Source organism: Acipenser ruthenus, chromosome 19 (genome assembly GCF_902713425.1).
Source record: "Acipenser ruthenus chromosome 19, fAciRut3.2 maternal haplotype, whole genome shotgun sequence".
In the NCBI taxonomy this organism is placed as follows: Eukaryota; Metazoa; Chordata; class Actinopteri; order Acipenseriformes; family Acipenseridae; genus Acipenser; species Acipenser ruthenus.
Window position 1 is genome coordinate 21,015,311 of NC_081207.1, and position 13,208 is coordinate 21,028,518.

General features: G+C 42.3%; 1 protein-coding gene across 2 annotated transcripts; it reads right to left on the reverse strand.

Moving 5' to 3' along the window:
• Positions 1 to 245: 245 nt before the first annotated feature.
• LOC117424145 (E3 ubiquitin-protein ligase RFWD3-like) lies at positions 246 to 12,955 on the reverse strand. Of its 2 annotated transcripts, XM_034040257.3 has the most exons (14): positions 12,663 to 12,955; positions 12,314 to 12,472; positions 10,783 to 11,119; positions 9,818 to 10,047; positions 9,291 to 9,364; positions 8,779 to 9,000; positions 8,076 to 8,167; positions 7,829 to 7,943; positions 7,486 to 7,708; positions 5,816 to 5,966; positions 4,545 to 4,721; positions 3,793 to 4,007; positions 2,910 to 3,127; positions 246 to 2,502 (listed from the first exon to the last, which is right to left on the reverse strand). In XM_034040257.3, the coding sequence occupies exons 3-14, from the start codon at positions 11,109 to 11,111 to the stop codon at positions 2,359 to 2,361; spliced, it is 2,190 nt and encodes a 729-aa protein (XP_033896148.3). In that variant the 5' UTR covers positions 11,112 to 11,119; positions 12,314 to 12,472; positions 12,663 to 12,955; the 3' UTR covers positions 246 to 2,358. The 2 variants fall into 2 exon arrangements, with proteins under 2 accessions (XP_033896148.3, XP_033896147.3); XM_034040256.3 differs by lacking the exon at positions 12,314 to 12,472 and having other exon boundaries at positions 12,663 to 12,954.
• Between the last annotated feature and the right edge of the window lie 253 nt (positions 12,956 to 13,208).

Genomic DNA, 13,208 nt, shown 5'->3' on the forward strand with positions numbered 1-13,208 from the left:
CATGATAAATGTCAAAGGTTACTCAGCTATAAACACAAGCTCTCAATTATGAAAAATCATCACCATAACCTACATTAATGTATGCAAGTGAGACACATGGACAGACAATTTAAATTACTAGTTAAATACTGTAGTAAGTATGGCGTGTTGTTGTAATTCGACTGTAAACACCACTTTTAAAACACACACAAAAAAGAAAGCCATTCCTGGTAAGGCAGCTATAGGAAACAGAACACAGAATCAACTAAATTACAGAATCTTTTATTACAAAATGAAACAAAATCATCCTTATAAATAAAGACAGACATATAAAGCATACAGACACACAAATACAATTCTCCCTCTACACAGTTTATAGCACTTAACACACACTGGAGTTATGTATGTATGTATGTATGTATACTCTGTTTAAAAAACAAAAGCAACCTCTATTTTCTAATTTGTTTAACATTATTCATTTAGTGTAAGTTTGAGGTTAGTGGCCGCAGTTCAATTTTATTTAATCTTCGGCACAAAACTTTGTAACTAGTGTTGAGTGAAGCAATGCTTACAAGACCACGTTGAAAAATATTAACCATATATGCTTTTTCCCTATAAAAATCGACACGTGTTTGCATTTCTTCCTGAGCTTGGTGATGTGAATGATCTTCTGTTTAGTTCAGATAGTTGCAGCGTGTTCACTTCAAAGCAGGGGTTGCCAATCCTGGCACTGGAGGGCTGCTGTCCCTCCTGTTTTTTTTTGTCTAACTGTGCACTAAATTAATGAATTTGACCAATTAAGCATCTAATAAGCACTTCATTGGTCCAATTAAGTAATTTAGGGTACAGGTGGAACAACAACCAGGAGGGACACCGGCCCTCCAGGACCAGGATTGGAGACCCTGAATGTAAATAAACAGGGCAGCCAACAAGTACTGTATCCACATGAAGGTAAAATTTGTGGAAGAATGTTGTCAGTCAACAAGGAATCATTCAGAAGAAAACTGAACACAAATGCAGGGCATTGTAGATTTAAATTGAAACACAAAAGCAAAGACAATCTCAAGTTTTTAAAAATAGGCTTATGTTTAAGGTTAAGCTGCTAGTGACTTAACCTGAATATAAGGCCAGCTTGATCCAAGTCTAAGCCAAAATGCAATTTGCACTTTTAGTGACAGGAAAATAAAACTGATAAAGTAACTAAACAAACTTAATGGAATACCAAGTCACTAGAAAGCATGCCTAGGCTAATTGTTATTAGTGGGGAAACATTGACAGAATTAGTCAAATTTCAGTTTTCAAACTTTGTTTATCCGAACACCTCCGCTTTCCAAACAGCCACTTGTTAACCTGTCTCGTGTGCAGTGCTCTCCTGCCCTGTTATCATAGGAAATGCACGAGTAGGCCAGTCGTCGGGGTAAAGGGTTTGTATTATGTCTTTAGGATGTTTTTTGATAAGGAAAGTCATTAACGTTTCAGTTGTAATCAGATTATCAGAACATCCCCTAGCCCCAATTAGTTTACTGTATTATATATATATATTCTTTTTTTAAAAAAGGTGCAAAATGCATTATGTAAATATCTTGATAAATTCAGCCCTTCGTGCCTAGTTGCTCAGGCAAATAGTAATCCAGTCTTCCTCTTTCCATGTGAATTGATTTCAGCATTTCATTTCAGGCACAAAACAAAGATGATGCAGAGTATTGAAAACTGTATTGTGAGATTTTGAGTGGGTACAACTGGGACAGCTACTAAGGGCTCAGACAAATCCAAGTGGACAAATATTTGATTAAATAAAAGTGATAGTTGTAAAAGAAACAACAGGAAGAAATGCCTACTGGAAATTAGATGTTCGTGCTCTCTGAGCTATTCGGGATCATTTCTAAATTAAAAGAAAACTTCAATCTTCACTGATGCCTGTACAGTGGTCACCACTCGTCCGTGTTCATGCAGATACCCATGCCTCACCATCCTGTGTATGATGGAATCAACACACACCCCAATATTACACCTTCAGCCTGATAGGCATTCCCCTCATTTGTCCCAATTCATAGTGGGGACTCTACTCCAGTTAAAACTACGGTAATCCCAAGACCCTATTCATACTGAAGATCACAAAGTCATAATTATTGGGAACCCACAACTCCATGGCGTATTTGGTTTGATGCTTTTCTCAATTCTCGTTGGGTCTCTAGTTTTTATTTCTATGGGGACCCCAAATGGAAAGTGTGCTCCCATTCAGATAGAATGCCCCTTCCCCCAAATCATGTGACAGCAACCACTGCCTTGTGTCAAGTACAGTACTTCCAGAAGCCGTGTTGTGGTGTTATGTTAAAGGACTCCCCCATTCCCTCACTCTACTCCATGCAGTTCTTTATCTCAATCCCACTTGTAGATCTTCACCATCTTCTCCGTGAGCAAGGCCAGGTAGCTGCTCTGGTTCACCTCGAAGGGGCTAATGTCCAGCACTGGCTGGTCAGCCTGCAGTTTCTGAAGCAGAGAACCACGGCCGGCATCCCACAGCTGCCAAGACCACAGGTAAGGAATTACAGAACAGTACAGTACCAGACAGACTGATTTACTGTATACTCTCGCCAAGCCCAGCCTAATACACAGCTTAGTCCAAGATCACCCAGCCTCTCCCAGTCCCTTAGCCCAAAGACTAAACTAAAAAGCCTACCTCCCAGTCCCTTAGCCTAGACCACACATTCTCCCTTTCAGTCACCTGGCGTGAAGACTAGACTACAAAACCTCCCTATCAGTCCTTCAATTCTAACCCCAAAGCCATATTTCCACCCTACAAATTGTGTGCTCTAACCACCAGGACACTGCCTGCCTAACATTCCCACAGCTCTAACCACCAGTTCACAATTCCATCAGCTCCAACCTCAACGCCCTACACACCCTCCCTTCAGTCAAAGGCCTCTTACCATAGCAGAGTTGGAAGCCTCGTCTCCTGCACACACCAGCATGGCCCCGTCGCGTGCCGGGCTCTCAAACACAGCGTTCTTGGTGAGCAACTTGCAGGAGGAGCCGGCATTGAAGGACTGGACGGGGTGGCAGGTACATGGAGGGTCCTCAGACGAGTTTATCTGGCGCCCCCTGCTGAGCTCCATCAGCACACATCGCAGGGAGGGGTTTGACTTGCCTGGGGTAGACAGAAAGGGGCAAGTTTTAAAGACAGGAAGAAAATAAATACATGGAATAGTGTTAACAGCCAAACTATAGGACATAGACCTTCCCAGCGGTGTTAATAAGGGATGAGCCATGATGGGCAGAATAGTCTCTTTTGAATGTTCTGAAACCAGTACACCAACCAACACCTTCAGCTGTTTGCTAGGGCTCTTTTGGGATCTTAGATACCAACATGCCATAATTTAGAATATTTTTTTTTTTCTGTTTGTACCAATATTTCAAAGTAATTGGATACCCAGAAGACAAAGTTAACCAAATCTGGTTTTCAGAATGAAGACTGATCAGAACTCATACAAAAGGGGGTCACATGACATGGGTACCCTCAAAACGTGTGCCAAGGCACATTTGTATCTAGTTGCATTACAATTATAGGATTAAGTGTAGCATATGCAAGAAGGAGATGACTTATAATGGATAAGAAGTCTTCTAGATGTACTGAACAATTAAACAAATCAAATTTCAATAATTTAAAATTATGCTAAGGGTTGGTACACTTTTGCATCTTGGTATCCAATTGGAATAGTCAAACATATTCCCAATTCCACCCAGTAGAAATCCACTGCCTTCTCCAACACAGCATCCCTCAGGGCTGGGAGAGGGGTTCGCTCTCTTACTCACCTGGCCTGTAGGTGACGAGACAGTGCCGGCTGGCTGGTTCCACCTGGATGTCTGTGCAGCCGCCTGTCTCCAGCGGGAGGAGGTGGGCTCCGTAGGTCGTCCCGTCCTTCCGCTCCCAGAAGCTGCCCCCCTCCAGGGTCCCAGCGATCAGCCCCCCACAGGGGAAAGCAGCCGAGGTGGCACGTGGGAGATAGGACAGGGAGGCCACAGGGCACCTAATAACACAGAGAGAGAGAGAGATACACACAGACAGGAAGTACATGAGAAACATCAGCGCTCAATTCAATTGTGATCTGTTGTGCCTAAAATGATTTTTTTATTACTTTACTCTCACCTTGCATGTCAGAATCCACTTGAGCATTTTACATAACCAGTAATTATGATCAGTTTAAGACTTATTTCATTTAAAAACAAAAAATACCCATTGTTACTCACTTTGAAGTCCATTATCCTGACAACACTACAGGTTTTATGGATATAGTTTATGTTCTGTGTAGCACGAAAGATCCTATTTGACTGCAAATATAGCATTCTAAAAAGAGTTTGAGGCTCACATGGGATCATTTTTATATTAAATCCCAAAATAGATTGAATTTGTCTTCAATACAACTGAATGACCTTGTAAAACTACACTACTTACTGCTGATCATTGACAAAACTGCAACACAAAGTCCCCTCGCTACCACTAGTATTAATTACCACACCATTCACTTCTCTCACACAGTTCCTGCCCTCCACCCCCCTGTGGTTACCTGGACCCAAGGGGCGCGAGCTCTTGCACATATGTGCTGGTGTCCCGTGTGTCGTACACCAGGATAGAGCCGTTGTTCAACCCAGCGTAGATATAATTGGGATCATCCAGGCACCAGCAGCAGCTCCAGACGGGGCGGCCTGTGTTGTAGGTCTGCACTACCGTGTTTGTCAGGAGGCTGAGAAGACAAGGGGAAAGAGAAGAGTCACATCTTGTGTTGCCACAGGCAGCATCCATAACTATTAACCCTTAGCGGTCCATTTATTCAGCGAGTATCAGGCGCGTCAGGTCCAATTTATTTTCACACGCGCAGTTTATTTTAGACGCGCTGTTTAAAAGTATTTTTTTTCCCCCACAGTAAAACAGGTTTAAAAGGCACTGCATATCAATAGGACACTCAGTACTGCATCTCCAGCCCTGCCCCACCCCTTGTTCGCTGTATTTTTCACATACCTCTTCATAGTAGTGCATACCGATAAATCATCTTCTGATCACTCGTTTTATCACCAAACTCCTCAATAATGCGATCAAAGTCATTATTTTATTACTATAACATCTAAAAAAAGCTCTGCAAATGTCTGTGACATTCTTTGAGCGCTGGATGCAGAAGCAGCTGTCTTGTCTGTTTATGTCCGTGTTATCTATGTGGTGTCGGGGCTATCTATATTCATGAGATACGCCCCCTTTTTTTTTTTTTCCCCCGGCTTCTCTTGGCTCCTATCGGTCTCACTCAGCCATTGAATGGTTTTCTCTGCTTTTTCCGGAGAAAAAACGACTAGACCTGTTTTTTACGTCTTTGTGATGTCGGACAGACATTGGACCGGAAAGGGAAAATTGCAATATCGGACCAGGTCCGACATAAGACCGCAAAGGGTTAAACACTCAATTAAGCCTTTACTGAAAAATACTTCTAGTCCAAGTATTTGTCATTCCCACAGACATGCCAACCTGCACATATCTGAGCTTGTGCAGTATTTACAGAGCCTTTGTAAACAGTGCCATTCCTTTATATTTACAGTGCGGCTTCTTTTCTAGGTGTAATAACCAAAACCTCTTATGAAAGACTAAGATAATTTCATGCCACACCACTTTGTGTTACGTATTTTATATTTTTAAACTATTTATTTTTTAAATGGGATCGAGCCTTGCTGTTTTTCAGAATTTCATAAAGACATCAGAATTACCTATATTAGACATACATTGTACATTTAAAAAAATGGTTTGGGGGTTGTATTGCCATTGACTGATTTGATAATGTAGGTTTCACTGTACCTGGTCAGTTTGATGGTGCTGTCCAGCGCTGCAGAGAGCATTAGACTGTCTGCCTGGTTGCTGAAGGCCAGGCCACGGATCTGCTTGGCGTGGATGGGTACGTACTGACACGCCTTCATGCTGACTGCACTGATCTTCTTAACGCCGCAGCCTGAGACACAGAGGCACATTCATATAAGAAACTATATCCTTCAAAAAAAGAAACGCATAACAGATAATTTTTTGCTGACGGTGTGTCACATTGTCAGGATCAACAACGCACGGCGTTCGACCAAAACACGTGAACATTCCTAAAATTAACACCATTTGCTTAAGACTTGCAATATTCACGTGCATTCACTGCACATGCAACATGCCGAGATGTGGCTATAAAACTGGAGAGTTCTCAGCTTGCATGTCTTATTGGTGTTCGCTGTAGACACATTTGATGTTATGCCTAGCCTTTCCGAGGCTCAATGGAATAATGCTATTGGACATTTGGAAGCTCTACTCACGAATGATTGCACAGCTGTCAGATCTTTCACTTTCCTACTGACTACTTACTCGCCAATTTTCATGCAGAATACCGTGAACGGCCTGTGTTTGCTTATGTTAGGACAGCTGCGTAAAACTTGGCATCTCCTATGGTTAAACTTACTGTCAGTACCTGCAACTGAAACAAACACAGTTTATGCCCCACCCAGCTAACTTATGTTTGTGCTGCCGCAGAGAAAATGCAGATATTCAATTGGTTGATCTTATCGCAGAGGCCCTTCAGGAAAAACAAAAACATGTCGAGTACGTACAAGCACAGCATAAGCGAGCAGTACTGTCAACAGACTGCTGTGACGCTTTTGTTGGAAAACGCGTTTAAAGCTTTATTTATTTTCCCACGGTACGACCCGCCAGAACTGTGTTCACGACCCATAATTTAAGAACAGCTGCCGCGGGCACGATGTCCTGGCTTCACGGGCACGATGACCTGGCTTTGCGGGCACCACTTTGAGGACCACTGCCTTAGAAGAATAAATCAACCAGGAGTAAGCATTTTAGACATCCCTTTGCTTTTTTTTATTTACTGGCATTGAAACGATCAAGTACGGCTCTGTAACAAAAGTTCACTTAAAGTTAAAGCCCAATCTCAGACAATTAAATGTCTTATCTACAGCTATGGCCAAAAGTTTTGAATCACCCTGTAGAATTACCAAATTAAGCTGAATAAAGTCAAATTAAACCTGCTGAATAACATCATGCTTTATAACATGAAATACTGTACTACTATGACTTCTGGTAGACTTTAGCTATGTAATTATGTAGTTTCTTTGATTACATGATATTAAATGAAGAGATCTAAATTATGTTAATACAGTTTTTTATTTATGTCTCAATCCTAAAATCATAGGTGATGCAAAACCTTTAGCTATACCTGTAGGTGTTAAAATCAATAATCATAGTATTGTATGAACTAATAACTTTAACACCTTGCTTCAATTAAATAATCAATTACCTAATTGGAAGAAAGCTCTGGACTTCTGATTTCATTAATAAAAACCTGGATTGGAATCGACTGAACAGAGCCACAAGTTCCTACCACGGCTTTGAGGAGTATGTTATGTAAAGCCTGTTGTGGTGGTTTGGTGATGAGGGCTGCAGTAACTCTTTGCCATGCTGAATGCTGCTTTGCTCCTCACCTGGTACCAGTGTTGCTTGTGGGGAGGGCTGGGAGGCCAGTAGGCAGCTGAGAGGCTCGCAGTAGGACAGTACGCGGCAGTTCCCTGTCTGGGACACCATCACAGCCTTGTTGAAAGTGTAGCGCCCCCCCCGGGCCTGGCTGGAGCCCTGCGAGAGGGCGGTGCGGGAGCTACTCGATTGAGAGGAGCTACAGCCCTGCTGGGACATCAACACCTTCAACTCCTGAAACACAGAGTGAACAACAGAAGAGAAGATGACAGGAGAAGCAAATCAGTGAGCAATTTTTGAAACAGAGAGGAATTGGAGTGAGAGGTAATGTGCGCAGTGAGAGAGTTGGTATACCTGAAGTTGCTTGCGCAGTCGCCCGCACTCATCTGTCAACACCTGGAGCTGCAGCCTGCACTGCGCCGACTCCAGCTCAGACTTCCTCCGCAAGGCTTGCTCGCGCTCCAGAAGGCTGTGGGAGGAGAGGAGCAGTAGTCAATTCACAGCAGCTCACAACTTCACGGAGCAAGAATTATCCACAGGCCCAGAGTAAATACAAACACCAAAGAACAATTACAATTATAAACCACGCTCAGTCCTGTACCTTTTCATCCTCTCCTGCTCACTGGTATCAAGGGCCTTTAACGTGCGAGCGTACAGCACCACAATATCCGTGCGCTTTGCCTTCTTATTGCACTGTGGGGAGATGTACCCAGTTGGTTAGTGCTAAAGCATTAGCATGCACAGGAGAAACAATCAGAAACAGATCTGTCATATCGGTTGTCTTGTCAAATTCCATTGCATAATCAACTGATCAGTCATATGAACGACTTCCCTTTACACAAGCTGGTGTAATGTTGCTGAATGTATTAGTTTATTCAATGTGCCCACCAAGGTACATCTTAATAGCACAAATCCAAAACGGGCCATGATGGAAATCTATGGCAATTTTATTTTAATTGCATTGATTGTTTGCATATAAAGCAATACTGTAATTTCCCACTACTCAAATGATTCATCAGCATGGTGCACGGACAATACGTGTATTTGGGGACTGTAGAAAACCTGTTTCATAAAGGCCTTTTTAAAATGTACGTTTAAAGGTGTGACATTGAATATGGTTTTACAACTAGTATACTGTTGCTACTTGTGAAGTCCTGCTCTTCAAGAAGATTGCTGGCAATTTCTCGTTCCGATGACTATCGTAAATACTTGGACAGCGCCATATTCCATTTCCATAGAGTTGCTGGTAATACTGCCAGCAATATTGCTAGTAAAAGTTGGCATACTTTGCAGCAGTGACTAACCTGCGGACACTTGCCCCCCTGCCCCCGAAGCCAGCGGTCGATGCAGGTGAACCCGAAGAGGTGACCACAGCGCAGGGTCGAGAGGCGGTGCTCCCCTGCATTGGTCCAGGGTTCGAAACAGATTGAACAGGTATCGCCCTCTTCCTCCCCAGGACCATTGAGGGGTGCAGTGGGGGCACTGGGCATCTCTTTTGGCCCACAAATTTTAACAGGAGAGCTTGACTGGACAGAGCGGGAGAGAGATTAAAACCCAATAAAAACAAATGCTATCATTGCATGTTCAGCAGCCATGTATCTCGAAATGTATGAGATAATTGACTTCTCTTTGAGAGTGGGGATAAAGTGGTCTATTACACAGATATTTAAAACTAGACATTTTGTGAATAAAAAGCCACATGGTCCTCACGGTCATAGTTTAATGGTAATGGCACCTCTTACGGAATATCTTGTTAACATGACAAACAGATATCTAACAAAATGAATGGAACAAATATATACCAGGCCTCCCTTACCTCAGAGTCTTGGGGAGGACCATCTACATCCCTCTGCACAGACCCTACCGTCTCAGCACTGCCTTCTGCAAGACCTACACACACAACAATCCAATTACAGGTGACGCCATGGAAAACATATTCCTAATGTATCAGTATTTCAAGTTTCAGTAAAACTGATGGCTTTTTTTTGTATTTTTAATGTACGTTTCATTGGGGCAGTGTCTAAACAGCAGAACCATCTGAAATATCGGTGTGAAAATAAGTGGGCAATCCTGTTCCAGTACCAGGGCTAGTTTAGGTATATTATTGAAATGACCAGGAGTCCTGGTAAAACTACTCTGAACTGCAGCATGAATACATTTTTTAGGTTTAATAGGAGTTGTTCATGCAGCTATAAGGGAGGGATGATTTATTTACCAGCAAACTCCTGGCTCCTGATTTAAACAATATAATTAAGTGAAGGCATTTTAGAAACCCAGGACTGGGTGCAGGTTTCAAGCCCCGTCCTGTAAGTAGTTAGAAAGCAGACATTGAAGGGCTGGTACCTGTCGTGAGAGAGGCAGCGGGCACGATGGGGGCCGTGGGTGCTGCAGCCTCCTCCAGGTCAGTCAGGCTCTCCTCAGAGTCACTCTGCTCCGTGGTGTTCCCTGAACCCGGGTCAGTGACGCTCACTGTGGCCGAGTCCCCCACAATGTGCACCAGCGAGCCGGTGTAAGGCAGCTGCACAGTCTGGCTGCGGCTCGGCTGGAAGAAGCTCTCCATCGCGGAGGCCTGCCTGCGCCACAGAACAGAACTGTTTATTAGCAGTCAAAAGTATTTGATCTTATCGTATCTCAATTAGGGATGTTCGAGTCCATTTAATTCCCTAAACATTCATTAAACACATTTAAAACGTTTAGACTGGGAATTTTTGTAACCAATCAAAATAGCTGTTATTTTATATGATATACTAGATTAATGTGGATGATACTACATGCGCACAATATTTATGTTCATATGGAAAACCCTTGGAATAAATAACCTTACACTGTACACATTCTACAGCTGATTAAATTTTTTTAATTCTAACTCAAAACTACTAACATCCCTAATCTTCATGCACTGTAAGCCCTTTTAATAGAATACTGTACATGAAAATCAATGTCGAATTTAAAATAAACTCCATAGTAGAATATAATAATTACTAAATCACTTTTCACTGAAAACGATTATGAATTCCAACTGTAAACAGTTTACACTAAAGTAAACGTTGAATCTACTAAACATAGATTTGCAGCCTTATTGTGTTCCCGCCCCCCTTCCCCAAACTCTTGACTCGATGTGCAGATTACATTTCAATTTGCAACCAGGTTCACAATTTCTGGTATTTCCCGTGTAATACCATTAATTAACCGCCTTCCATTCGGCTAACAAAAACCAACCAAACAGATTACAAAACGTTTGTATCTCTAAGTGCAGCTTTGTGAACTGTGAGCCTGTAATCAACACCCACAGTGACTCAGAACTGTACCTGGCACTTCCTGCTGTGAGGGGCCATCTGGACCTTGCGGAGGTGCGAGTGGCCTGGCTTTGCGCCCGTGTTGCCCGTCTCCTCCTCGTTACAGTCCCCTGTCGTGCTGGCTCGACCACAGAGCTGGTGACCCCCTGCAGCAGCCCCCTCAGAATGGGTACGGGCTGGGGATTCAGAAGAGGGGGGCTACGGGGCCGCTCCTCTTCCTCTATGTCGCTTTCTGATTCAGGAATGATTATCGGGAACACATTGTTCCAGCCACCCTGCTCCACTTGGTGCGACACTGTCTCTGTTCCCCCCAGCTGCAGGTCTATCTCCATCTCTTCCATTGTAGCAACTAAGGATAAATAAAAACAAGGAGCCTTTAACCCTTTCTGTCCTGGCGGGACCTCAAGGTGCTGCCTTATCTTAGTGTTGTTTAAGAGTTCTTAAAGTAGTGACAGGACTTTAAAGTCCCAATTATCAAAAAATATGTATAAAGTATCTATGTTCTGTTCTCATGCATACTCAAAGGGAGTTTCTTTTTTAATTGTATAACTTAATTGCAAATTCAGGACGGAAAGGGTTAAAGCAAAGTAACAATTCACTTCAAGTGCAGCTTGCAAAATAATCCCATGTAGCAACATGAGGTCTTAAATGTGCAGTTGCCAAAAGGAACACATGTTATAACAAACATTATTATTTTGGCAATTAGCACAGGCACTTACAGACTTGGGGGTGAACTATGAGAGAACAAGAAGGTTAAGAGAGTTGCTCAGGGTCACACACGTCAGTGGCTGAGCTGGGACTGAACCTGGAACCTCCAGGTAAAAAGCCAATTTCTTTAACCACTGGACCACCAACATGTATTTTCCAAAATCTGTTTGCAAGCCATGGCTTTCAGGAAGTTTGTTACTGCTCTACTTCCATGGTCATTTCATCTTTTTAGTTTTTTCATCGTATTTTTGTGCACATTTCAAACTGGCAGATCATACTTGCATTTAAGATGCCTATACGGCTGCATAGCACAGGTTTAATTGCGTGATACTGGACCATTAGTTGTTTATAGAAAAGTCTTCAGATGCACTAGTTATTTAAGGAAGGAAAACAACTGTCTCCGCAAAACATTATGCCCAGGACAAGCAAGCGTAGCCTACTAAATTAACCCACTTTAACAGGATCCTCATGAATCCGATTTGGTATGCTGCAACCAGGATCTTAGATGATCCTACCTGTGATGATTAATTTCTAGTACGCTGCAATCGGGATTTGAAGGTGTACTAATTTTAGTTCAATTAAGTGGACTAAACCTGCTTTATCCACCAGTTAGACACCTCAAGTGGACTAAATTCAGAAAGCTGCAATTGACCCAAAATGTTTGGGAAAAGAAAAGTTAAACGCTTGAAGACTAAAGTTAAACAAACTCCAATGTCTGAATGAAAACAGAAACCGACTAGGATAACTGCAGTTTTAATTTCGTCGCAATTATATTTATTACACAAGTATCGCAGAACAGCTCAAATGTTAAACAATCAACCTGCTGCCTACCTACCTCAAACGATTCTCTCAAAGAAGGTGATGGAAAAACTTCTCGGTCCACCAAAACATTATGGTTGTAGCAATGCACTTAACGACGATAACAAACAGCCCAGTCTTCCCGTTTCTCAGGCTTTTACCGCTGAAGCCTCAGCTACGCAAGCCCGGGGATCATCTGCAGCAAGGAGAGGCCGTGCAGGAATGTAGTAGGGAATGATACCTGTACATACCTGAACCGAAATTGATCCTTTCTCCTTTTTTTTTTGTTTACCAGTAACAGAGATATTTACTGTTTGTTGATGTAGCCAAAGTAAAAAACAAAAACATAAATAACATTCAAAATAGTGAACAAAGCAACTACTCACTTAGTTTAAAGCAGTGTTTTGGATGACACTCAGGATCGCCTTTTACCAGTTTGTCTCTGAAAAACAATTAAAATGCATATTTTATTTTTTAGTGGGATTGTTATTTTTATTATCTTCAGAAGATGATCGGTGGTTCGGCTCCAGAGCTCTCGGTTTTACTGATTTCAACCGAATCTCCCCGCCAGCTAAAATATCCCGCCCCCTCGGCGCTGCGCATTTCTTTTGGAAAGAACGTTTTAAAGCACCGCCCTTCCTAGTGTATTACAAGTTGCTGTTGCTTTACCGGCCAATGCATGCCTTCTAGTGGCGCGGTTAAGCAAAAAAAACATTGCACTTTGGTTAGAAGCACGATATTTGGTACAATTGACCCATGCTGAACAATTGGCAGTGTCCTCTGGTCGCCGTAATAAAAACCATTTTTTCTAAATTTCCTAAATCCCGTATATATATACAATAAAATTGCACTGTTTAAACTACAGATATTGCTTTATAAAAAATATGTTAAACACCATCATTAATTATAAATACAGAATATTGTTTCAGCTT

Coding starts and splice junctions, on each gene's coding strand:
- LOC117424145 (XM_034040257.3), bottom strand. CDS start 11,111: ATGGAAGAGATGGAGATAGACCTGCAGCTGGGGGGAACAGAGACAGTG. Junction 9,001..9,290: donor GTCCTCCCCAAGACTCTGAG/GTAAGGGAGGCC, acceptor CGCTCTGTCCAG/TCAAGCTCTCCTGTTAAAAT. Junction 7,944..8,075: donor GAGCAGGAGAGGATGAAAAG/GTACAGGACTGA, acceptor CTCCTCCCACAG/CCTTCTGGAGCGCGAGCAAG.